Below are 27932 nucleotides of genomic sequence, written 5' to 3' on the forward strand. Positions count from 1 at the left end.
CACTCTGTACATTGACAAAGGTGAGTTTCTTCTCAGAAGCCAGTAATTTTTGTTTATTTCTGATACCCAGTTCTTTTTTCTTTCTTCACGTGAGCTTATTTCAAAAATTAATTTAGCATAATATTCTTCTATTACAATCTGTCAATTAATCAAGAGCACTCATTATTGTCAAATGTGTTCTATCAATATAGATATCATTTAAGAAATTCACCTGGTGCTGGTTAATGAGGGCTCAAGTTTTCTCGAAGAAAAGTTGTCAAATGCACTCCTGTTTTCATGCTAATGGTTCGGCTTCGATCATCCACAAATTTAAAATTTATATAAAATTCTATTTAACATAACCATGCAAGTCACGAGTGTTCCACCACAAGCTTGTATTCGCCTTCCACACTTAAATGCGATATTTATTCCTCTTTGGCGATCTCTTTCCAATCACACTGCAGTTGTGTCTGCAGCTCCTTTATTGTATTGCACTTAATAAATTCACTAATCTAGTTCTTTGCACCGGAGAAAATCAATAAACCTTCTCTTTCTTTCTTTGTTTCTTTCTTTTCAGTCCTGAGGTTCGCCAACCGTTTAAATCATCGTAAAAACTAATAGTTTGCAAACCCATAATCCTGTGAGATACAATTAAATAGCACTTTCAGTCAGACATTTTCTGCCATTTAATTCTTAAAGCAATCAAAAATTGCGTCATCAATTGCATATACCTACAGGCTATTTCACGAGTGATGAAGAACCTGACGGAATTGAAAATGCAACCCACAATACATTACCTGAATATTGTTCGCGTTATATCCAGCTTTGCTTGGCAAATGTATTGTGGGTTGCATTTTCAATTCCTTCACGAAAAACATTTTACAGCCATATACCAATAACTTATCTGTCTCTTCTGGTTTATTAATTATTATTCGGTTAATTAATTATGTTTTAAAACTATCTTAGGTGCTTTGTCTTATGTTTCCATTGTGAACAGCTTCATCTATTGGAAAATCGACATTATCAATTATTATTAAAAATGTAATCAGTGAAGCTATCACTAAAACCATTGCCGGTGCCTGTTTTATGTATGACTGCAATTATTCGCCGTAATAAACTGGCTCAAAGCTCAGAATACTACTTAGAAATGGGTGAATACTGCTTCATAATAAACACTACTCCACTCCTCTATACAAATTACTTCCTTTTATCCGAGATGCCTTTGATCTGTGCCATTTTCCCGATCAAAGAAAAATAGAGAGATGCAATAATTAGTCGACGTCTGTGCCGCATTGCTTACAGAAGTTTAATAACGGCCAAACAGGCGTATTCGGAAGAGTCGTCCTTTCCATCATCCATTGAAATTCGCGCTCGATTCTGTCTTTTACGAGTAAAGCGATGTTGTCATACACATACGAAATATCGGGATTATCCAGGAAAGCGCGCAAAAATGCGCCATAAATTTGTCTGCGTGGAGATAATGGATATAAGATGTCAAAGTTATCTGGTTAAAAAATAATAAATTTGTCTAGACTGAATAATAGACACGAGATAGTACTTGGGTGTTTTATGTACGGTGTTAGCGAGAGGAATATATTAAATAGGGGGGCTTCAAGCAACATATAAATTCGTTATTAGTTTGCGGAATATTTTAATGGTTATTCGGGTTTTGATGTTTCAAAAGTGGGGAGCTTGTCGAACTAGAAAATGGTCGAAACTTGTTGATGAAAACTGAGAATTATGAGAAAAAATATTATTTATAAACTGTTAAATTTATTATCTGATCACAAAGAACACATGTGTCTAAGTTGAGGCTGACCGAGAGCTTATACTGGTGCGCCCTCTGTCATACAAACGGGGAAGCAACACCCAAGAACGTCGATGAAACAGGTTGCACTGCTGCAGTTTGTGCTTGTTACAAGTTAAGTAAATCTACTGTGGTTAAGTTACAATGCTTCAGTGGTTTTCGTGCACAACTCCCTCGTTCACAAATTTTGTATTTATTAGTAATTAAAATTTAATTAACAGTGACAGTTATTTGACGTTTATTAGCTGAGTTAGCGAAGATACGAAAAATGTGACGCTGTCAAAGTCATAGCCGCCCCTTATCTAAGTAATTGTTGATCGCATGGTACAAATGTCTACAAAAAACGTAGGTATATCAAGTTATCAAGAGTCCTGTGGAATTGTGAGGTTCTATAATTTTATTGTGTTGAACTAGAGGTATTTTCATATTTGGTGGCGGAAACAAAAGACTGAGAAATGTCACAAAAATGTACCTATTGTCAGTGTCAAATTTCTCATAAACGCCGTAAAAAGGAATATCTAGGTAAATTTAAATTTTCGCTAAATAGATTGAAAAAACAAATTCTAAGGAACCAATTTTTGTCAGTGCTTCAAAAGGAAAAGTTATTCTCATATAATCAAACGTATTACAAATTATTTCTCTAGTTCGACGATGAATAACTTTCTTATTCCCAATTTGCTGCATTTCTGTCGAAATCACGAACGTCTTTGAGAAATTTGACACTGACAATACAAATTTGTGACATTTCTCAGTCTTTTGTTTCCGCCATCAAATATGAAAATATCTCTATAAGTATAAGTAGAGATTTTTTTTTAATAAACAATTGTCAGTGTCAAAATTAAGTAAAAAACCAACTGTACCACTCTAAAATGCGCGCTTATGGACCTGCTGTATAACAATTTTACACCAAATCATAGTTGAGGTTATGCTCACTTCACTTCCCATACCTGTCTTCCGTGAATTAGGTAATTTTCAAAACAAATTTAATGAGAAATCTTTTTCAAATTTAATACTCTCGGTCGTTAGCGTTAGGGCGCAGGCTCATTTACATTTAAAAAAAATGATGCTCATTGTACAGGGTGAGCAACAATAACTGTTTCAGTTGGCAATAACAAATTTTACATGAAATTTTCAAGACTGTGAATTGTATCTATTGCGGTTTGTTTTATTGACAGCTGGCATACTTTTCAAATTTAAACGTCATAGTTTGTGTAATCTTTTATTAATAAAATGGTTTTATCGTTGGAACATGACATCAGTAATTGTTGCTCACACGGTATTACATATCATGAAACTCACTGTTTGGCTCGTACCAACATGACAACGTTTTGACAATTGTTTATTTAAAAAATGCAATAATATGTGGTTATATGGAGCCGATGGAGCCGTTGAAGCCGTCAAATTAAATGTCAACAGTCAAATGACAAATTATTAAATTTTAGCGTCAAGTGTGAGTTCGACTTCTTAGTTGTTTTGCAGTTTTTTTTTTTCATCAGTTTTTCTATATTTTACTTACTTTTCATATTAGAACAGTCTCCATTGAAAACCTATTATTAATGGACTTACATAACCTCTGTTTTTCTATTTGGTACCACAATATGCTACAGAACGGCAAAAATCAAAGATATTCGAGTTGCACAAGACTCTTGATATACGTTTTTTCATAGACACTTTGTACTGTCGCGAGCAAAAAATTCTGGTCGTCAATGTCATTTCAAAATTTGGTTAGATTGTCACAAATTCAAAATTTTTCCCTGCCTGATTATGCCCACGTCAACAAAGTGTCAAAAAATTAAATAATTAATGTCAATTATGTTATACAACATGATGATAGGTTATGATATTTACGATCGTTTTACAATGGAGCATTTTCCATTGCGTCAAAACATGATTTTGACAACCAGTTTTTTTTGCTCGCGACAGTACTTCAATTAAAAATGAATCTTAAGAATATTTGTATGTTGGGATTGAAAGAAGAAACAACATAAAGCGTGGCGCTTTCATAAAAATGCTGTATTTGTACAAAACTCTTCAAAAATTATGGCAAAACTTAACATATAGAATCTCAAAAATTGCAGTCAAACATTACTCTAGAAGGGCACTTAAACGGTACACGAAAAGTCAAATCCATCCACTCATCAGTCATCACATTAAAGCTTTAAAATTCGGTGAAATCACAGGGCGCTATCTACCAAGGTCTCCACATATCACTGTTCCCCTCTCCGCCATCCCTCGACGTCGACGCAGAAGCACCATCACCGCCGCTACTCTCAACACCGGTACCACTCGTACTCTCAGTTTTCACCATTTTCGACGCCGGATGTTCGAATTCTTGCGCCAAAGTCAACAACCCCTGTCCCTGGTACATTTCCGAGTACTTCCTCTTGATCCCTTGATTTCGTTGCCGATTCTCCTCAAAATCTGCCGCATCTCCTCTAGCCTGCGCCTGTTTGAACCTCTCCGACTGATTGGTGATGATACACAGCGGCTCGATTGTTTTCCTCGGACTCATCATCCTCTTCTCTTTGTCGGGATAACTGTGAATCGGAAACTTCATAGTCTTCACTTCCACCGTCTGCACTTGGGGGAGCGACGTGGACGACACTTGAGGTACTTGCGGCTGCTCGTGGTAACTCGAAGCGCTACTTTTGGAGGGTTGGACCGGTCGGAAGCCTCGATTGGGGCTGGAGGGAGGACTGGCCGAAGTCGAGGTTGACGGTATCACAGTGGCAAAAGCGCTCGGTCTGTCCCGCTGCTGGTTGATGGTGGGCAAAAAGGGTAAACTACTCGAGTTGGGTAGAAGTAGAGCTATCTCCCCACTCGGCAACCTGCTCGGTATCAACTGGATGCTCTGAGGTATCTGGATTCTGGCGTTATTGTTTTGGTCACCAACACTCGACGATGACTCACTGGTTGGGTTCTGAGCGAAAACATTGGACGTGGACATAAATGGTAAATTCGCAAAACCTGGGAAGTTGAAATGGGCGACTTGTTCGATTCCACTGATGCACTTCTGCAAATGGGACATCATCCTATCTTTCAAACCGTTGTCCACGCTTTCCGCCTGGGACACAAATCTGTCGATCTCGGTGGCGCATTCGTTAAAACCAGACTTGAACTTGCGGAGAACTGAAGGGTCGGTGGCCATCGCCAACGCCAATTGTTGGCGCTGCACGTTCTGCAAGTGCTTCACGGCCATTTCCAAGATGTCGGCTTTCTCCAATTTCGAGTGTCTTGCAGGCTGCGGTAGTAATAAGTTTGCAAATTATTGTTGCAAAAGTGTTACCAAGATGCTTACGTCTTTGTTCATGGCCTCGAGGATCAATGACTTGATTTCGTTTAGGCAGTGGTTGATACGCGCCCTTCGTCTCTTCTCCATGATGGGTTTGTGGGTCTGGAAAAAAAGGGTTAGTTGGAACATTTAGGATTTTATCAACACCCACTTTTCTCAGCTCGGCTTTGGACATGGTGGCTGGTTCTTGGGTGGATAGTATTTCGTATTCGTCTTCACTAATGGGCATATTGGGACTCGACACGATCCCCACACACTGAAACAAACAAAAAAAATTAACCCATTTTAATTATTACAAATTTGAAAATTTTTGCATCCGCGATATGTATAACGAAACTTTGTCAATTGGAAATATTTTTTTTCTACTAGAGTTTGGAAAACTTCAACATTGTAATACTAATTTGAGTTAGGAAAAGTGAAAAATTTCCTACTATGGGCGGAAATAATATTTCAACACTAAAAGTTCAATTTTGGTCGTCTCCTGGGATACGTAACGTAAAACCTGGTATTTAATTGAGACAAAAGCTTAAACGCCTTCACAATTTTTCATTAATAAATTGTTTCTCTATGGTAACGAAAGCAGAACAATTTTGATTTCGCTTTTTAATTTAGAAATAATTAATAGTATATTAAAAATATCCAAATTTTATGTATTTTCCAAACTCCAGTAGAAAAAATCATGTGTGCAATTCGTAGGAAAAGTGTTTTTTCCGTACTCGACGCGTTTTTAATCTCGACTTCGTCTCGATTAAAAATCCCGCATCTCGTAAGGAAAAAAATCACTTTTCCTAACTTATTGCACAAATAGCTATTCTTGAATCATTTAGAGTGATGAAGCTTTACAAAAGCTTTTCGCGTGTAAACCTGTTCATCGCAAAGTTTACTCTATGCAGTAACCCACGTGGACCGCACTTGATTATCTGAATGCTCTACCTGCTTCATGTTTAGGTTATTTGGGCGTTTCGCTTTACCACACACGAATTAAACAGGTCACACGGTATACACAATAACAACTGAAATCCTGGATTTATCTTAACCACAATGAAGAGCGGATTCGTTGGCGTCAACGTGGGTTTCGATTCTTTATCTTTTTTGTACAAAATAAATAAGATACAAAGGAAAACATAAAAACACAAATATATTGTAGATCCATGTTTTTGTTTACTTAGGTACTTCAATAATAATTACACAAGTTATAAAAAATATGTGATTTAAAAAACAAGTTAAATAAAACTTCTCTTAGGTAAGTGAGTACTCGATTGGATTTAGATTTGGTGAAAAAGAGATTGAAATCACATTTTTGACAATGAATCGTTAGGCAACCAGTACTACATGTGGTACAAAACGGCATCCTCCAGTTACATTATTAGCACTTTTTTACTTAAAAAAATAATAAATGCGATTTAAATAACGACAAAATATGGAAGTGTGTATTGTCACTTGTATTCAAAAAAATCGCGTACACCATTTAAATCAAGTAAGCAATTATAGGTTTTTGTGTCATTAAATACGGACTTCTCCTGTGTCATTTTGACAAAAGTTAGAAGGCAGGTTGTCTTGCTTTTTAGATAATTTTATTTGAATATTACATTAATATTTGGTCGTGGCGCCGTTTGCGTTTCTAACCACATTTTTGTAATTTGCCTCCATTTTGATTCTCTAATAGACATATTAACGAACGTGACGTCATCATCTGGGATGGTCCTTATAGCCATTATTTCACGGAACATTTTACGAAAATGTTTAGGTTGGCAAAGCTTGATCCGTCATGCGTGTCAGTCTAAATTACAAAATGTGCAAAAAATTACCTATTTATCAGGATTCATCAGGCAACAAATTCGCGACCGTATTTTTGGCAATTTCACGTATTTCAGCGGGCATACTATTGGGAGCATGGAATTTCGGGCAGACTTGAAATTTGACTGATATAAAATGTAAAATAGGCTTTAGGTGCTAGACGTATTAATAACCTCATTTTAATATCTACTATTGCCTGATATCATTTTGCAAATAGCATTCGTCAATTCTGAAAAGCTGCAAGTGCTTAGATGTGATTTTCTGAAAACTTAACCGTCTTTTTTATTAAACTTTGGAAATCAATAACTAAAATGTAAAATAATTGTGCATAATTGTGACAGTTTATTTTGAAGTTCCTTCAAAATTAATTATTATGACATTTATGACAATAAAGCTTAGACTACATTGGGTTTTTTTAAATGACATGTAAATTGCTGCCCGAAATTCCATGCTCGCAATAGTACATAAAAGATTATCTTCCATATTCGTGTTTTGTGACAGAATTTGGATAAAACAAAAGGCGACTTTGAAGACTTGATCAAATTTTCACTTTTAAAATTAAGACATTACCAACCGCCACAAAAATCCCTAAATCGAGGAAAGTAAACATTTTTGTTTCAAAAGGGCAAATTACAAAAAATAGTATAAAAAACTCGTTTCATAAGACCTTGAAGCACTCATTCTTTAAAATAACTCGTGGCTACGCTACTCGTTTTTTAATCTTGAATTCGTGCTTCAAGACTGGTCTTATGAAACTTGTCTTGGACTCTAATAACTATTTTTGCGTTAAAATTTGATTAATAGTGTCAGTTGTTTGACGTTTATTAGCTCAATTTCATATAAATGTGCATCTAAGCAAGCCATGAAAATTTGATTTTCTGTTGGTATTAAAGCTAAAGCTAGTGACTTTGACTTTCAAAGTTGCTTGCTCTGCGCGAACCCGATTTGACTAATTTTTCAGTTTTTGTCCATTTTAACATTGCTGATTTCAAAAGCAATGTTACGTCTTTTTACTGATTAAATTAAAGTATTCCTTATTTGTTTTTGTCTTTGTATTTTTACCAAGCAAAAATTTATTGGACATGACCTTCATAAATGTGACTTTTGTAATGTAACTAAATTAATGGTGCTTTTACAAATGCACAGCTCACTTGATGAACATTTATATGAAATCAATTATAATTTTGACTGAACTTCAAAATAAACTGTCACAATTATGCAGAATTATTTTACATTTTAGTTATTGATTTCCAAAGTTTAATAAAAGACTGTAGAGTTTTCGGAATCTCACATCTAAGCACTTGCAACTTTTCAGGATTGATGCATGCAATTTGTTAAAATGACATGTGACAATAATAGATATGAAAATGAGGTTATTAATACATCTAGGTGTAGCCCCTAAAGCCTATTTCACATTTTATATCAGTCAAATTTAAAGTGTGTCCGAAATTCCGTGCTCGTAATAGTAGGTATATTAAAGTAAAAATCAAAACAGTAGAGACTTTTCTTTCTAAAGCGTTCATTCGAAAAATTCTGTTATCTTTTAATTAAAAGAAATGATTACAGTGTTCTACACTTTTGGGAAACATTTTTTCGTTGGCACCGTTCTTTTCCTTTATTCTGAAATCTTGAGTTGTAAAAACGGAAATTGGCAGACACAGAGAATGATAACCTCACAAATACAACCTGACGCATTTTTCACCAAACAGTGTTGCCGGTTGTATTTCTAACGTACCATTGAAACTATACTATAGGGAGTTTCATTTTGTGCACATAGGCAACCAAACATACATTCTACTATTGCGACGTCTTTACACAACTAAATCATGTCAATTTCATTAACTGTTGCCAAAGCTATATTATTATTTCCAATTTTAAAACATTTACATGCTGTAAAAACACGTTTTTTAGTCAATCGCAATTAAGTAGAATATTCTACTGGCCTACTGCGTCACTCTGAAAAAGCGATTCCACCAATTCTTAAATACATAACTACAATTTTTTTGGAGAAAACAATCGCAGCTAATATTTTTGAGAACCCAAAATCTTTCACTATGTACAGTAATAATAAAAACCAACGTAGAGAAACAAACTAACAAATATTTTTTGAAGAAAACTTTTGCGTTGTTAAATTTAAAACAACTGACATATTTTCAAAATGTTAACATGATATTTGTTTGTATATAACTGATTAGCTAATAAAGACATATTATTATTATTAATACGTATACACCTAATTAATAAAACATTATAATTTAAACAGGACAACATTTATTCAGCACAAAACATTTTCTTTATTTCGTACTTAATGAATTCACAGTAACGTCATTTTTTTTTCCGTTGACCGCTTGTTAATTTCAATATTAATGAATTCTTTTGTCTAAATTATAGTATATTAATGGACCTCATTAATACACTATTTTTCATTAATCAACGATTTTTGCGATTTTGACGTTTTGATTAAATTTTGATGTATAAACAACCTCGAACATGCATTGTTTGCACTTACCAACACTGCAGCAGGTAATGCAGCAAGGTTTTCTATATTTTATAGCTCCATAACTGCACAATTACAAAATCACTTTTTCAAAAACCGACATTTTTGGTTATAATTCGCATGTCATATTTTTCAAAGGTAACTAGGTTTCCGTAGCAACCGTGATTTTTACGTGAAATTGAATGTGAATGGAGTTGACGTCTTCTGACACTCTTTGTGGAAAAGTGAATAGAAAGTGTTGAAAATTTTAAAAATGGCCTACCCTGAGGACAAAAAAAGAATGAAGGTATTTATAAGGTCTCATCATTTCAAAGATGAAATTGGTTTTGATTTGGCTTTAATTTCAAAATTTGTCACCAAAAAAAAAAGTTTGCGGTCAACGAAAAAATTTTGTAATCAACTCTTTTGTTAATGGGCATTAATAATCTCAACTATTAAAGCCACTCACTCGCTACACTCGTTCGTGCTTTAAACAGTTTCGATTACTAATCGCCTTCATTAACACACTAGTTTATTAAATAACTATTTCGACTCCCAAACCAATAATTTCTTTACAACTATTTTAAATTTTAAAGAAGTACAAATATAGGTACGACAAAAAATACTAAATTTACTTTGTTTCACTATGGATTCATATCTACAACAGTTATTTTGCTTCTATTGATGTAAAAAGCAATCTGGCGGCCTTGAACAAATTTGACATCTCTCGACAAAGCAAATTCTGTTCGTTTTTCAAAGAAGACACTCTTTATATTCTGGCTAAATAAAAATCTGATCAAAAACGCTTTGAAAAATGTAATGAACGCATGTCCAGCATAATACGCTACATTTATCTAAGTGTCAAACCGTTATAGAACGATCTACCCGTTGCAAAAATAGCATTCTGTCATAAACCATAAACGCATTAAAAGATTGTATCACTTAATAAGTACGCAGTTGCATACTACACAAATGTCAATATCGTGATATCGAAATATTGACACGAGGTACATTCAGTTTTCCAAAACTCTACAATTAGCGACCACAAAATGTGTCAAATTCTTTTTATATTATCTGGATGTTCAAGATAAAGTGGCAAGTCGTGTGGGAGGTTAACGGGTGAAGACATTAAAGGTAGTCGGTCTTTTGTGGGAGTGTCACGCATCGGTGGAACACGCTGTATATGAGTGCTTGTCAATTTTACACTCTACGACCACGTGATTACAACAAGCACCTGTTGAATGAGTCCGAACGAGTGATTCGAATAAGGAAAAAATTCTAGACGTATAAACAATAAAAATAAATTCAATCTGTTCACGGAGCGCGTGCAAAAAAGCGTCCACCTTGAAGAGGCAACAATATGCAAAAAAATACCTTTGGGCGAGACATTAGAAAAACAAAAACGCAATAATGAAAAATACTGCGCAACACCAAACCAAAACAACGTGTTGTTTTAACAAAGAACAACCGACTTACCCCTTCCTAGGTGAGCGCCAAAAACAAACAACACTTAAGTCCTTAACACTTTCGCTTGTTGAGGTGGTGCGAGGCGGTCGCGGATGTGGAAGAGGCCGTCGGTGTTGGCGGCCCAAGGGGCGAATTCCATCTGAGGGCAGTATTTTCGACGGGAGGTCACTAAGGTGACTATCGAGAATGATCGGCGTTTCGGTGGTATACATTCCGATAGAGCGTGGGAATGAGCTGAATTCGCCCCCCACTCCTGTGTGGCATAGCGCCGCATGGCCGAGAACACCCCGGACACCCTTCCAGGGTAGAATAACTCCACCGGCTCGGAGTTCCCACGCGCAGAGGTGCATTCAGACATGGGAAATAACTGTTGATGGCACTCGGACCGGCGTGTGGCGGATGTCGAAGAGAGAGAAAGTTGCCGGACGGGCTTTTAGGCCCTTCGAAATTCGCCAAAATGGATTTTCGTCTTTCGAAATCGTAAAAGAGTTCGTGATCGACTGGATGTTACCTGCCTGACCTTATAATTTTTAATAAGGCCACCGATGGTTCCCACACTGTAACCAGAACCGGACTCGCGGCGGTACCACTCGTTTTTTGTCGACAAAATCAATAGCGCGGATACACTTTGGGCCACAACACCGCGTTTCGACACGTTTCCTTTCGATTGTGACAGACACACTTTTTTTACTAAGTGCTAACCAATTTGGACTTTAATTTTTATTGCCACACTGAAAACTACTACTACACTAATCTACACGCGAATTGACCAACGTCAATTAGCCTGGGAGGTGGATGTCTGCTGACAAATGATGAATCGGAGAAATTGTGGCGCGTAGCCAGATCTAGTACCTCTTGATTTTTTGTGGCACCGGACCGGATGCGCCCGTAAAAAATATCTAGTAAATGTTATGCTACTAAATACAGCGCTTTTATTTTTAATCAATTGACATGACGTGAATAAACATAAACTGTACTTATGAAATAAGAAAAAATACAAATAGAATTATTAACTAGTTTCTAGTTGCTGCCATTTTGGCAAAATTTGAATGATTAGCAATTATTAGTTAATTAGCAGATCTGGAACTTTTCACTCGGCAGTTGTAAAGAAAATGATTCCACTTTAATAAAAATTTGAGAAGAACCTCTCATGTAACAAATTAAACTGTTGCTTTAACAGCAGTCGATGCAATAAAAAAATAAAAAGATTAAACAAGCATATACTTTCAGAAACAAAAACTTAAATCTAGTTCACTGGAAACTTTTTTGTGTTTCATGCAGTGAAGATAACAATTTGTAATAAATAATAATAATAAATTGTCCTCAATTATTTCTGCTCTTCCATTTCTTTTAGGAGAAACTAAACAAAATTCGTAATTTTGAAAAATTAGTGAGGCTACAAACATAAATCTTGAAGTTTTGTTTCTCCGAAATCGATTCAATCAGTTTTCCGTGGGGCTTAGATCTGCAATGTTTGTTGTCCAAATCTCAACTCCGTTAACAGGGAATTGTGCCGAGTGTATAAATGGATCAACAATGGAACCTTTACTGAAGAGGGCAAGTGCATTTTTACCTGACTGAAAAGGAACATTTTACAGTTTTCTTGTGTTACTTTATTACCAAACTTTTTTTTTTATGTACCTATAGAAACTAGGTATGTACTTACATGTTCCACATTTATTTAAAAAATTATCCAAATGCATTGAGGTTCCAAACGATGCAGCCCCATTAAATAAAATATTCTACTTCTTTTTGAATTTTGAAGAGAATTCTAGGAATATTTTCTAAGTAAGCACAATTTTATTAAAATAACCGTGGTGGTTTAAGAAAAGTCATCATTTTTTGAAGACAAAGTAATTGTTTTTTTAAGTTTTCTTCATTTTTCTCGAAACCTAAGAGGGCTACGGGGTGACTGTTATACATTAAAGGAGCGTCTTGAAGAGGGCAATCCAACAGTTTAAAATTCAATGGGCTACGATACTTAGTAAGGGAGCAATGGTCAATCGAATTCGCAAATTTAAACACAAAGTAAGAGGTTTTTTTTAAGTTTTCTTAATTTTTCTCGAAAACTAAGAGGTCTACGGTCTGAATTTCGTACATCAAAAGAAACGTCTTGTAGAGGAGAATCCAATAGTGTAGAATTCAATACAAGACGATATTTAGTAAGGGAGCAATGGTAAATCGAATCGCCAAATTTAAACACAAAGTGAGAGTTTTTTTAAGTTTTCTTCATTTTTCCCAAAAACTAAGAGAGTTACGGCATGACTGTTATACATCGAAAGGAGCGTCTTGAAGAGAGGAATCCAGCAGTGTAAAATTGAATGGAATACGATACTTAGTAAGGAAGCAATGGTCAATCGAAGCCACAAACTTAAACACAAAGTGAGAGCTTTTTTTGAAGTTTTCTTCATTTTTCTTGAAAACTAAGAGAGTTACGGGGGACTGTTATGCATCAAAAGAAGCGTCTTGAAGAGGGGAATCCAACAGTGTAAAATTCAATGGAATACGATAGTTAGCAAGGGAGCAATGGTCAATCGAATCCGCAAATTTTAATACAAAGAGTTTTTTTAAAGTTTTCTTCATTTTTCTGGAAAACTAAGCGAGTTATGGGCTGACTGTTATACATCAAAAGAAGAGTCTTGAGGAGAGGAATTCAACAGTGTAAAATTCAATGGAATACAATACTTGGTAAGGGAGCAACGGTCAATCGAATCCGCAAATTTAAACGCAAAATAAGAGCTTTTTTTTAAGTTTTCCTCATTTTTCCGGAAAACTAAGAGGTCTACGGCTGACTTTTAGACACCAAAAGAAGCGTCTTGAAGAGAGGAATCCAGGAGTGTAAAGTTCAATGCAATACGATACTTAGTACGGGAGCAATGGTGCCAATTTGAACACAAAACAATATTTTTTTAAGTTTTCTTCATTTTTCTCGAAAACTATGAAGGTTACGGTCTGACTTTTATATATCAAAAGATTACAATAATAATAATCCAAATAACACGACTGCTTAATAAATATTTTTAAACAGATTCAAGTACCGAAATAAACTCTGAAGTGTTTTGTATAAATCAGTTTGTAGGCAAAATAGAATGAACCTTAATACAATAATACAAAAGGTCAAAAAATCTCGGTCAGGTGAGCTTGTGCTTGCTTTTGTTTCCGTTAACGTACGGCGTAGCTTCATCAGCTGTCAAACCGCAGCTGTCAAACGTCATTTATTCAGCGAACAAGCAGCAACGAACAGAATTGTGTGAATTCTTTATTTTACAAAAAACAGTTCTCTTCACAACTAACCAATCGTAATATTCGTTGTTTTCTTAGGGCCACATCATGATTCCTGCTTAAAATTAATTATCTAATTTACAGTAAAATGATGATCAAAGCGAGGTTATGTTTAAAGAAAATGTCAAACCCTAGCAATTTTGTTTCCATTTTTGCACAAACGTGTCTTAAAATTATAAGGCATTACTGTTGAGTATTCTTATTAAAAAAGACTAACTGCGTTTGTGAAAGAAAGATAAAGTCTGCTGACCACAAATTTTTTGAACGCCAGTTATTTGTATTTGAAAAATTGCAACTGGAAAAAATGAATAAGTTCTCTTAAAAATGTTAAATTTAGTTATTTAAAAGACAAATATACTGTCAATTCCGGCTAATCCAAATAAAATATTAATTTAAAAATGTTGCAATCTAATACTTATCTCTTTTTTTCCTTCCCAAATTCCAGTAGATAAAGTAGAAGTAAATATTATGTAGTTTGTGGAGTTACTCTGTAGTACCCAACCGTACCAAAAGAAAACCACTTTTTTGTTATCGAATAAAACGATAATACCATTTCAACAAAAGATAAAAAATAATTGTACCTCTGTGAGAAATGTTTGTTTATTATTTATTTTATCTGTGAGATAAGAGCCAGTCCCCAGCTCGATCCCACAGCGCCCCCCTCATTATTCCCCCGACAAAAACGAAAAGAAAAGAAACAGAAAAATTTCGTCCCCTCACCCATCATCGAAATTACTTTCGATTCATCCCGGATGGGCCACCTGTTGACTCTTCGCCGTCTCCGGCCGGTTATTAATCATTTTTCCTCATCTCGTCCTTATCGCATTCATTAGGGCGCCTAACGGTTGTTCGTCCTTGAAGATCTCGCCCACCTGACGGCCGTCCCCGTCTCCGCCGATAAAGAACGATAATGGACCGATAAAAAAAAATCCAAACCTGACCGGAAGCCCCGATTCCCCAACACATGTCGGCGTACTTTATCAATCTCGCTTCCGATCGGTACGATTCGGTCGTGTGAGAACGGTCGGTCGTCTTTGTTCTCACCGTGAGGCGACCCTTCGACACACACGACCACGAACAGATATCTACGGCGACGAGGCAAAAGGGGAAACTATTAAGCTGGGGTGCGGAAGTCGGAGCGAATTGCACCACAACACAGATCGGGAATTAAATTGGGTTGTTTATGCCAACACGTTCCCAAATTCGAGCCAGACTGATGGAATTCCGGAGCAGGATCGACAAATACACTCCAACTAATTAAATTTAGGTGTACAAAGAGGGTGTGATGTGTTGCCATCCTTGTGGACATCCTAAATTGATTAATAAAATGTGCTCGTTTCGAGCTTAGCATCTGGTCCGAACGTAAAAGTGAAGCTTCAAGGTCGCGCAGTCCCCATTTGCCGAATAGGCAAACTATTAACAGACTGTAATAAAACAATCTTCAACGGGATTTTCATTTTCAACTATCTTGTTTTTCGCAAAACGATCGAAAGGCCACACTCGAGACTTTGCTTTTTTTCATTATGGAGTTGCTGCTCAACAATTTAAAAATAAAAAAAAAATCTTTCTCTTCGCTTCCAAATGTACGACGGTGGTTCAGGAGGACTAAGAATCTTTTGGAAAAATGGGCTACCCATTCCTACACCGTTGATGTTCAAAAAATGTTAGTTAGTGCCACGCCACAAGGGCACCGCGGTGCCAACAATGGTCTTAATTTTTTCACCATTTACACAATAGTGTATGTGATGTTTGAGATGTTTATCCTCGAAACCGTGTTTTGGTTGAAATCAGAGCTTTCCTGTCATAACAGCTCTGGGGTGTCCAGCGTCTAGTCCGTGTTATCAAGATTCTCCGTCAAGTTTAGATTCTGAGGAGCAGATTTTATCCACTTGAAATGAAATTGCAGATTCGGATTATCCTTCACTGATAGCATTATACGGATTTCTTGAGGCGACAATGGTTGTCTACACAAGTATTTTGTTACCAAAACTTTGGATCTTGATTTATCAAGCAACTGATTTTTAATTTGTAAGCAAGAACCAAATTTTATTGTCCGTTTTCTCGACTTCGTCTCGGTTGTCAATCTCTAGGCTTAGCACAAAAAGACTCACTTCTACTCTTAATGATATACTCCGTACGGTGATAGATTGCACGTTTTTTGACAGAAGACAGACACAGAGACAAGTGTGACGGTTTTCTAAATAACGTGAACAATTCACATGGAGAGTTTAGTGTTTTTCACTGCGTTATGTTTTGGAACTAGAATACAAAAACATGCAATCTATCAGCGTACAGACTATATAATCTACATACTAATACGCATTATAAAAAAACCGTTATAAATATCTCTCGAAAATATAAATTAAATATGCGTTTTCGAAGTGGTTAAGAAGTGGCAACGTTGCATTACATTTTGTGAGTTTTCTTCAGATTAATTGTCAAAATCTGGTCGAAAAAGATGAAATCATGGGCAAAGCGAAGATTCTAACCTTTAATTTCCCGCTACTGTCACTGTAATGCAACGCTGCCGCCCTGTCAAGCTGTCAAGTGTTATAGTTGAAAGTGTTTCGCGTCTATTAAATCTTTTCGGAAAATTTAGCTTCCCCAATGAAGTTGACAATTTACAGAAATACATAACCTTGTTACATTTGTAGGTACGCAAAATGTTTCAATATCAGTTTCATAAGTTTTTATTAAACTATCACAATAAATGTGTTCCCATTTTCCATAAAACTATTATTTGTCAATTACTATCTGTGTATTAAACTCCCGCTATGTCATTGTCAAATTTTTTATTTTTTTGGAGTGTATCTATGGTGAGATACCTTTTCAGCTGCTTGTGCACAAAATCTAGTTATAAAAACGTCAACAAGAAAAGTTTGGTTATGTTTATGGAGTTAATTCTCTTCTTTACCAACAAAAATTAACAATACCCTGCTTTTCTCTGGCCGTTAATAGTATTCTTTCATATTTCATATCTTCTTCTTGTTCAGCCATTTCGTGTAAGTAATACTTTGAACGAAAGAAAGCGAATTTATTAAACAACTTCAAATTTAAAATTTCAGATTTTTGCGCCAACGTAAAAGTAAAAATTACCAGTTTCAGAACGGCAGTGCGGCAACTTGTAAACACTTTGACAATGCGAGAGTTTAGTAAATGGATGGTACATTCTTGCAAAACAAACTCCCCAAAATATAGATACCATAAACAGTTTAACAGTTTCTCATATTAAAATCATATAAAAATTATTATTGTTATTAACTTGCTTAAATGCTGCAAGATATCAATTGATCCAGAAAAGCAGGTCACACTTCTTACTAAGTACTCGTAATATTTTAACGATTTGGCTAATCGAACCAACAATTTTTGTGAAACTATAATTCATTGACAGAAAACAAACCTAACCTAGCTTACCGATGATCTGCATTTTATTGTCCACCTCCAATTTTGCTTTATATAATTATTTGTCATAATTTCAATAAAGGAATGTTAACACTTAAAACAATGAAAACGTTCTCTTTATGTATTAAAATTTAAAAAGTTTGGTTATCTTACTTTCAACTCTGATACTGTAGCGCTGCGGAACGAAGCGCTGTCATTGCAACTGCAACATAACCTCAGAAATGGAAAGTAATTTTAAGAAAACATTTTTCACGCATTAAAATTAAATTTATTCAACGATCTTCGATGAATTATCATTTCTAGATCATTATTTTACTATTCCTCCTTCTTATATTTCGCGCATCCTGGTGCCACTACATTAGGTATTGGTTTTGAGTCTTAACATATTAAAAAAATTAATTTCTGTTGGGGCTTTATGGTAAAACAAACCCGCTACGCCATTAGGACAACCGATATTTGTTAGTTTGGTGCAAACGACCGAAAGCTTCTGTTTACAGTGTAGAGGTAAACAGTTGTAGGTAACCGGAAGCTCCCATCCACCTGTTTGCTCATAACTGCACTAGCCTGGGAACTTCCGATCGGTACCATCACACACACGTCTGACGCGTCTCTCCACGAGGGTAACAATTAAATGTGTCGGGGTGCATATTTAATTAATTACACGAAACACGACCCCCCTTCCCGAAGAGGTCGCAGCCGACGTCAAAAGGAGACCGCCGGCTCTCCTCCTTATTACAATGACTGATGATGGTTGCGGTCATAATTTTCCTTTGTTGCGAGAAAGACTTTCCGAATGGGGGTCTTCTCGAGAAAAAATAAGAGTTGTTATAAAAATGGGCATGAGACCTTGGCCTCCTATCCCTCGCCAGGTAAGGAAGAGTGACAGGCGAACGGCACACGAACCATTTTATTGCCGTTTTAAAGAAAAAATTTATTCGAGGGTGTCGGAATTGGGTGATTTTATTGCGGCCAGGACGGAATCGGATGGCGGAGTTATGTATTGGGGGAGAGGAGAAGTCATTTTAATGGGGCGAGACTAATTCTTGTTGACAAAAAGTGTAATAGTCCGGAGAAAAAGGATTAACTTGACAGCTTTCTTCTGTTATGTACTAGGTATACGACTCTTAGCTTATTTTTACTAATAATCTAGTAACAGATGTTTACGCAACAAGTGAGATATTGACATTATTATCGCATTCATGTGAAGTTTGCGCCACGAGCAAAATATTAATGTTACAATTTTGTAAAGAGAAAAATCAGGGTTTTAAACGAAGGGCAGCCTTCAGATATGAAAGTAGCATCGTTAATAATTATTTTAGTTTCCTCCAGGACGTGCGGTAAAGTAAGTGATTACCTGTTCGAAATAGGTGAAACAACAGATACAGTTTACGACAGGATCGATAATTCGAAAACCAAAATCGTCGACGAAGAGATAAAAAATAAAGAGTGGTACTAAAAAACATTATGGCAGGGTTGTTAATTTTTTTTTTCTAAATGACGAGGAAAATTCATTTAATTTAATTGCTTAGCAGTACATTTAGTAGATCGATGTTAAAGAGCTTTGATGCCCTTGGAAAAAATTCTTTTGTATCTCGAGCCACCCATTTATTTTCATCATCGTTGTCTCTTCATCCGGAAAATAAAGGCCAGAAAAGGTGCTCACTTAATTTAAGAAATAAAGAGTAATTACTGGGGGCTAGATTTGGTAAGCATATGCCATTATAACTGGCAACTCGGAAAGTGCAGTTCCTGTGACGGTTAGAACATGATGGAACGCACACCTTGTCTCGCTTCTCCTCTTCTTCCCTCGAGTAATTTGGACACACATTTGACATAATCATTCACTCCTGATATATCCCATCTACGAGGCAAATAGTCAATCAAATTGATTTTACCAGAATGGAAAAAAATTGTAAAGATGGTCGCATAAAATTTCTGAGAGTCAATCAATTCTTCAGCACTTACGTAAAATGAAAAATTTACAGAATACTTCACTCACTTATTAATGCTCCAATCCTAATGCTATACATTTCTACAAAATATAAAAAGAAGAATTCTGTGGCGAAGAGTTTTTCATGTGTCAGTCAAAGGTTTTGGTAATGCATTTGATAACACGAGTAAACCATCAGAAATTTAAATATCTTGCGATACTGAATGTCTCCATTAAATTTTCAACAGTCACATGTCAAAACACTTTAGCATGTTATTCCCACTGTGTTCACTCTCGCGGAACACTCTCTATGTCTTACACAGATGTTGTTACGATTCAGACTTGCATCACAACCAATAGATTTTTATCGGTGATCGTACCGAAGGTAAATGCATCCATTTTCTAATTTAATTTGACAATTGTATGATTTGTCTGTTTTCTTAACTAACTGGTAAATAAGGTCACAGAGTTGCATCTCAGTAATGTACCGGGTGACTATACATATAGTTGAATTTTTTTAATAAACAATTGTCAAAACGTTGTCTTGTTGGTATGAGCCAAACTGTGATTTTCATGATAATACGATTGGTCACATTGAGTGTCAACATTTTTTTATGTAACTGAGCCTGCGCCCTAACGAGCAAGAGTTTATTTCGAATTCGAAAAGGTTTCTCCTGATTTCTCATTAAATTTGTTTTGAAAATGAATTCACGGAAGAAAGGTACGGGAAGTGAAGTGAACATAACCTTAACCATGATTTGGTGTCAAATTGTTATACAGCTGGTCCATATGTCCAAATTTTAGAGTGGTACAGTATGGTTTTTTACTTCATTTTGACACTGACAATTGTTTATTAAAAAAATTTCACTATAAATGAATGTGAATTTTTTTCTTAAGTTAGAAACCATTTTCAAAAATTATATGGGCAAACCTGATATATTAATTAACACATTGGACTTGGCCTACACGTCATTTTGACATTTTATGTATTAATAAATTGTGTCAAATAGGCGAGTACGCCTATGTTTATGCCAACTATCACATTAAAAAAGAATTGACAACAGAATAGCCAACACTAGTACATATTACCGACCCATGAAAAAAAAAGCACATTCATTTTTAGTCACCGCTATAATAATAATAATACGGGTGATTAAGAAGGACTGTTTGAGTTGACAATATAATTAAGAACATTTTTTTTTATTCGGTTATTTGCAACACTGCACGCCGTTTATATAATGTTTTGTTGGTTTATTTGACAATTACCTGACGACTGACGTGCTGTCGCGAGCAAAAAATTCTGGTCGTCAATGTCATTTCAAAATTTGGTTAGATTGTCACAAATTAAAAAAATTTCCCTGTCTGATTATGCCCATATCAACAAAGTGCCAAAAACATTTGAATTGTTATTAAAAAAATGACAATTAATGTCATACAACAACAACATGATGATAGGTTATGATATTTGATTTTTTGATTGACGACCAGATTTTTTTGTTCGTGACAGCAACAAAATGGTGGTTTATAAGAGAAAAAATTAACGGTGAAAAGAAATGAATCCTGAAATACACAACAATTATGTAAAAATTAACTAAAGGAAATGCTCGAGGTGCCCCCATTTGGCTCGAAACATAAATTAACTCTTCTTTTTAGGCTTTTCGAACAGCATATTACTTATCATTATCAAGTTATCAATGATGCGGCTGTCAGGGTCAAGCCGTCAACAACCGGAAGTTACTCCAGTTGCACCATTTAAAAATTAAATTCAGTATTACCCACTCAAACTGTCATTCTTGATCGCTCCCTATGTAATTTTATAAATTATATAAAAATAACAACAAAAAAGAAACTTCCCTAAAGTTTAATTCTGCGGGTGCCATCTCTGAGGGGTCAAGAAAAGTCAACGTTTGGAAGTGGTTATTTCACCAACTTTGCTAACTACGGTTGGTTTCTGTGCTAAACACAACAAAGACAACAAACCGTTAACATAACCAAAGATAAGTGTTGCATATTGTAGTGTCATCGAAAATAATCGAAAAAAATACATAAAAAGATGTCCATCACAAAAGAGCAAGTGAGTAATTATTACAAATAAAAAAAACTTGCAACAGTCCACTCAAGTTTTATATTTAATTTACAAACCAGAAAGAGATCTAGCTGGTGACCTTCGCCGTGTTTATCACAGTTTGAGCAGCAACCGACAGATGGCGCCGTCGTCGACAAATACGCAGCTAGATTTTGAACAGCACAAACACTGAATTATTTTTTTCTTTAAAATTGCAGAAATTAAAACATTCTGTTTATTCCACCGCCCGAAAGATTTCGCGCGAAGTGGGAACCAGCCTCGGCATGGAATTCGAACCCGACGTCTTGGACTTAATCGCCGAATTATCCTGGCGAAAGCTCACCCTCTACGCCTCAGATTTAGAAGCTTTCCAGAAGTGTCGTACCCAAAATTTTCCTTTTATTTGTCGCTAAACTTTCAAATTGCAGACACGCCAAACGATCGACCGTGACAAGCGACGACGTGAAACTGTTGGTTAGAAGAAACGACTCTTTGGTGAGATTGTAGAGCGCGGCTCACCTGGAGAATAACGAGTTCGTTAATTGCAGAAAGAATTAATGGAGGAAAAATTGCGAGCCATCCAAGACAATAAACCACCGCCAGATCCCGCCCCCAAGAAAAAAAGAAAGACGTCGAGCATTTCGTAAATCTTTGCTTCGCAAGAGCCGCGTTTTGATGGTTTTCCTTTATAAATATTAAATACATGATATTTGTGTAATTTTGGTAGTTTTATTTTTGGTGTGCTTGTTGCGACGTTACAAAACAGAAAAGTTGCAAATGAAAAATTTAACTTTTCACTTAAAGTAGACTCAGGTTGCATAAAATCCTTGTCATATGTAACAGCATTTTTTCAATATTTTTGAACCAAATAAAGGCACAAAGGGACCTGAAAATCATAATTTGGATTGAATATTTTTCATATAAGTACAGTTTTAAAGTAATTTCATATGACTAATGCATAAAATAAATGCTGTTGCAAAGGCAAAATGGTTTCTATCATCTGAGATTGTTTTCAATTTTCTAACCTCACTTATTCTGAAGATATAAGGCTAACTTGATTTTTTTTAAATGACAAGATGGGTCAAATTTAATATTTTTGAAATAGTTATTTATTTAACGAGTTCGTGTGTAATTTGGGCTTTTTTTGGCATGAGTAGGCCAGTTTAAAACTCGAGTGAAACGAGAGTTTTAAAGGTCCACGAGTGCCAAAAAAGCGCAAATTACACAAGAACGAGTTGAATACAACGTTTTTTTGTTCGACGAGCCCCCCAAAGGCTCCAAATGGCTGAAAATCTTTAAAATTAGCTTGACGTTTCGTTTTGACAAGTTGTCAAATTCATCAAAATCCGTTCACACAGGAGAAAATTCTCACATTCTGACAGTGTCGAACAAAAAAGTATTTTTTTGTGAATTCAGTGATGTAACACACACCCACATCGCCGCCATTTTGAAAATCTTTTGTAGTGCGAAAATACCTAATGTATTTTGCGTTTAAACTTTTTATTTTTTTTATTAAAATGTATTATGTTTCGGTTAAATGTCTAATTTTTACACTTATTATTAACTTTTATTTATTTTTTGGTCAAAATACAAATGGCAAAGAACTAACGATAGATAAAGACAACATTTCTAAGGTTAGATTTTTTCAAATTTTATTAATTCAATAAGTAATTTTTTATAAGGTTTCGGTTAAAATAAGATATGCATGTGTTACATCACTGAATTCACAAAAAAATACTCTTTTCAAAGATATTAAATTTGACCCCCGTGCCATTTAAAAAAAATCAAGTTAGCCTTGTATCTTCAAAATAAATGATTTTTTTGTTCGACACTGTCAGAATTTGAGAATTTTCTCCTATGTGAACGGATTTTGATAAATGTCACAACTTGTCAAAACGAAACGTCAAGCTAATTTTAAAGGTTTTAAGCGATTTGGAGCCTTTAAGGGGCTCGTCGAACAAAAAAACGTTGTATTCAACTCGTTTGTGTGTAAATTGGGCCTTTTTTGGCACGTTTTTCATGTTGTGTAACTAGAATTTTCAAAAGTAATTTTGAATGCGTATAGTTATTGTCTGGCCCTTTTCTTAACAATCTATCATAATTACTCCACGGATATCCCATAAAACTGAAACAAGAACTTTTCCACTTGATTTTTGCGCTCGAAGTTTCTCTGGTCTTAGAGAACCACGATGCTTCCATTCCATGGACTGCTGTTTTGTTTCTGAGTCGTAAAAATGGACCCAAGTTTCAACTATGGTCACAACACGGCTCAAAAAGTCTGCATCTTCTTCAAAAAAGCTACAGATTGAGCGCGATGCTTCCACTCGTGCTCGTTTTTGATCTGCATTCAAGCATTTGGGAATTCATTTTGCCGAAATTTTTTTCATATCTAAATCGACGTGAATTATGTGATGGACACGTTCATATGAAATCTCTAGTGTCTCAGCTATGTGTTTAAACCCATTTCGTCGATCTGCCAATATCATGTTATAAACTGCATTAATATTTTCGAGGGTAGACACCGAGATCGGTCTTCCTGATCTCTTCTCATTTTCAACAGAAAATCTCCCTCTTTTGAATGATACAATCCAATTTTCAGGGTAGTGTACGAAGGGTACTCATCACTAAATATATTAAGCATATCTTCGTAAATTTGCTTACTCGTTGACCCCTTGAAATACAAGTAAGTACTTAATGATAACTCGATACTCCAATTTATCAATTTCCACAATGGCGGTTGACATGCTATTTTTCAAATTTAATTTCTCAGCAATGCTTCAACTTCTTGAAGTGAAATTTTACAGTGACATTTCTAATAAGTCATTGTTTGTTTTCATAGTAAAAAGATTTTGATTTGTAAAACGGCAAGGGCCTAGGCTAACTAGATATCAATACCCCCTCGTATACCTTGACCACTTGATTTCAAATTGAACCTGTAAAGCAGATATATGAAAGTAGTAATTTTATCTAATCCCGTGGGATAAATGATACTTATCTCATTAATTTTGAGTTGGATAAGAACTTCATTACCTCACGCATTTTCATTACCTCACTCAGTGAGGTAATGAGTTTCATTACCGCACTCAGTGGGATAAATGAGTTCATTACATCACTCATTACAAAGTAAATTCTTATTTCACTGAGTGCGGTAATGAAACTCATTTATTTCACTGGCGAAAATCAATAGATAAGATTTATTTTTTTAATTTGGGGAGGTCTTAGATAAAATTTTGTACATAACACGTGGGCTAAAGCATATTACAGGAAACTCGTGTGATTACAGATGAACTCGGGCTAACGCCCTCGTCATCTGCAATCTTCACACTCGAGTCCTGTAATATTGCTTTTATCCCACTAATTATGAAAACAACTATTATACTCCGTACTCTGATAGATTGTACGTTTTTTGACAGAAGACAGACCCAGAGAGTACTGTGGCGGGAATTAATCTGCAGGGATACAACGGTTTTCTAGATAACGTCAAACAATTGAGATGGAGAGTTTAGTATTTTTCACTGCTTTATGTTTTGGAACTAGAATTTAAAAACGTACAATCTATCACCGTACGGAGTTTACCTTACTGAAGTTTTTTGTTGCATATTTTAAAATGTTTCTGTTTTTGGCAATAGGCAGTAATGTTCATTCGTGTGTATCACTTAAATGGAAAACAAATTAATTAGTTGAATATTGTTCTAAAAAGGGGAAAATCACAATTATTGTCAGTAAAAAAACAGTCGAAAGAAAAAATCAATATCAAAGAATTCATGATCGTTTATTTTTATAACAAACTAGAAAAATTAAGACAATTCTATTTTTAGTAGGTATATTCGCTTAGATCACTATTTGCTTCATTTAGCAGAATGGTGTTAAAGAGTTTTGATGCCCTTGGAAAAAATATCTTGTCGATGTCTCGAGGCACCCATTTATTTTCATTATCGTTGCCTCTTCATCCGGAAAATCAGAGGCAGAAAGGTACTCATTTAATTTAAGAAATAAAGAGTAGTCAGTGGGGGCGAGATTTGGTAAACATATGCTATTATGGATGGCAACCAGGAAAGTGTAGTTCCTGTGACGGGATGGAACACCGCACCTTGTCTCGCTTTTCTACTTCGTCTCTCTTTTATCATTCATTTAACATAATTCTCCCCTCCTGATACATCCTATCTACTTAACCAGAAAAAAAAATTGCAAAGGTGCTTGCACAAAATTTCCGAGATTATTGGACTAGTTGATAAAAACAAAGAATCACCAAGTATTTCACTGACTTATTAACGCTTAATTAAATACAAACACAAACATCATTCAAACTATGCACGTGCTTTTATTAATAAGTACCTAACTATTCTGTGATAATGTCCTTTACGTCAGAGGTCCTTGCAATGTACGGAATTAAATCATAAGAAGTTTAAATATATTTGGATACTGAATATCTGCGTTAAATTTTCAACAGTTACATGTCAAAACAGTTTAGCATGTTATTCCCACCGTGTTCATCCTCGCGGAACACTCCATATGTATAACACAGATGTTGTTATGATTGAAATTTGCATGATAAACCCATAGAATTTTATCGGTGGTTGTGACGAAACTAAATGCAACTATTTTCTAATTTATTGTGACAATTGTATGATTTGTATGTTTTCTTGATTAACTGTTAAATAAAGGCACAGAGCTGCAGCCCATGATAAAAGATTTGCAAATGAAAATAAAATTAATTTCAAAAAATGTTTATTTGGGTAGGTAAAAAATAAAAATTAAATCCAGTAGTACCAACTCAAACTGTCCTTCTTGATCTTTCGGTACTTGTAATTAAAATTATATTAAAATAAACACAACCTAAACAAACTTTCCTGAAATTTAATTCTGCAAGGGCCATCTCTGAAGGGCTAAGAGAAGTCAATATACAGGACATGTTTGGAAGTGGTTATTTCACCAACTTTGCTAAACAAGGTTGGTTTCTGGGCTAAACACAACTAAACAAAAATTATCAAAAAAAAAAAAACATAAAAAGATGTCCACGACAAAAGAGCAAGTGAGTAATTATTACACATAAAAAAAACTTGCAACAGTCCAGTCAAGTTTTATAATTATTTAATTTACAAACCAGAAAGAGATCTATCCGGTGACCTTCGCCGCGTTTGTGATAGTTTGAGCGGCAACCGACAGAGGTCGCCACCGTACGCAAACATACGCAGACTAGATTTTGATAAGCACATACACTAAATAATTTTTTTTTTTCTTTAAAATTGCAGAAATTAGAAATTAAAACATTCTGTTTATTGCACCGCCCGAAAGATTTCGCGCGAAGTGGGCACCAGCTTCGGCCTGGAATTCGAACCCGACGTCTTGGACTTAATCGCCGAATTATCCTGGCGAAAGCTCACCCTCTACACCTCAGATTTAGGAGCTTTCCAGAAGTGTCGTACCCAAAATCGTCCTTTTATTTGTCGTTAAATTTTCAAATTGCAGACACGCCAAACGATCGACCCTGACAAGCGACGACGTGAAACTGTTGGTCAGAAGAAACGACTCCTTGGTGAGATTGTAGAGCGCGGCTCACCTGGAGAATAACGAGTTCGTTAATTGCAGAAAGAGTTAATGGAGGAAAAATTGCGAGCCATCCAAGACAATAAAGCACCGACAGATCCCGCCCCCAAGAAGAAAAGAAAGGCGTCGAGCATTTCGTAAATCTTTGTTTCGCAAGAGTCGCGTTTTGATGGTTTTCCTTGATAAATACCCGAGTCCATTAGCAGGGGAATATAATATTTGTGTAATTTTGGTGGTTTCTTTTTGGCGCGCGATCGGCGAAATTTCTCCATCGGGTTGTGGTGTTGCTGCTGACCCATCCGAAAGAACAACCTTTTTGGGTCCCGATTATTATAAACGCGTAAGACCTAATTACGCGCCATTATGACGGACGACCGCTGCAATTGAATTATCGACAACAACGGAGCGGCGAAAGAGGCCGTCCTATAATAGAGTAATTGTTGGTCAATTGTTGCTGGCATTGTTGGACGAAAGAGAGCAATTCCTGCGCTACGCGAGGGTTACGCTGAATTAATTGCGTTGGCGCAACGCACCGATTCCGGTGCGAAAACAACAATTTGCATAGACATCGTTCGACTGGATATTATGTAGGAATACGTGGATACAACACGATTAATCACAATTTTCGTAGACCTAATTAAACTGTAATTGCCTATAGAATTTAACATAAAATTTATTTGGGTAATTTCACTTTAATAACCGTGGCTTATTATTTTAATTATTAACACTGTAATTAAGAATGGAGCTTTATTTCAAACTTTGAATTTATTACACGATAATTAATATCAATCTACCCAAGTAGGTATTATATCCTGCAGCATATAATTTTCATCGGAGGTGCGGTCGCATGCATAACTTACACAAAAAATCATGGCGAGCCGAAAAAAG

General features: G+C 35.6%; 2 protein-coding genes across 4 annotated transcripts in view; one reads left to right on the forward strand and one right to left on the reverse strand.

Moving 5' to 3' along the window:
• Positions 1–3778: 3778 nt before the first annotated feature.
• Positions 3779–27932, reverse strand: part of LOC138125600 (transcription factor HES-1-like) — a 124663-nt gene continuing 100509 nt past the window's right edge. The window contains exons 1-4 of one of the 2 annotated variants that reach the window (XM_069041031.1): positions 10828–11649; positions 5230–5334; positions 5085–5180; positions 3779–5027 (exon numbers count right to left, since the gene is read on the reverse strand). In XM_069041031.1, coding sequence (XP_068897132.1) covers positions 3975–5027; positions 5085–5180; positions 5230–5307 — 1227 coding nt within the window. In that variant the 5' untranslated portion in view covers positions 5308–5334; positions 10828–11649 and the 3' untranslated portion in view covers positions 3779–3974. Of the gene's footprint in view, positions 5028–5084; positions 5181–5229; positions 5335–10827; positions 11650–27932 lie in introns of those variants that run through there. The other variant, XM_069041030.1, reaches the window with a different exon arrangement.
• On the forward strand, positions 21306–27200 carry LOC138125601 (centromere protein S-like). Of its 2 annotated transcripts, none has more exons than XM_069041033.1 (4): positions 21306–21506; positions 21716–21873; positions 21926–21992; positions 27087–27200. In XM_069041033.1, the coding sequence occupies exons 1-4, from the start codon at positions 21486–21488 to the stop codon at positions 27183–27185; spliced, it is 345 nt and encodes a 114-aa protein (XP_068897134.1). In that variant the 5' UTR covers positions 21306–21485; the 3' UTR covers positions 27186–27200. The 2 variants fall into 2 exon arrangements, with proteins under 2 accessions (XP_068897134.1, XP_068897133.1); XM_069041032.1 differs by lacking the exon at positions 27087–27200 and adding an exon at positions 22046–22215 and having other exon boundaries at positions 21356–21506.

The sequence above is a fragment of the Tenebrio molitor genome, chromosome 3, assembly GCF_963966145.1.
Source record: "Tenebrio molitor chromosome 3, icTenMoli1.1, whole genome shotgun sequence".
In the NCBI taxonomy this organism is placed as follows: Eukaryota; Metazoa; Arthropoda; class Insecta; order Coleoptera; family Tenebrionidae; genus Tenebrio; species Tenebrio molitor.

What these genes read in the sequence shown, in the direction of transcription:
- LOC138125601 (XM_069041033.1), top strand. Translation starts at nt 21,486, where the DNA reads ATGTCCATCACAAAAGAGCAA. An exon ending in TGTCCATCACAAAAGAGCAA is followed by an intron (nt 21,507 to 21,715) that starts GTGAGTAATTAT and finishes TTAAAATTGCAG; the next exon opens with AAATTAAAACATTCTGTTTA. An exon ending in TTAGAAGAAACGACTCTTTG is followed by an intron (nt 21,993 to 27,086) that starts GTGAGATTGTAG and finishes CGTTAATTGCAG; the next exon opens with AAAGAGTTAATGGAGGAAAA.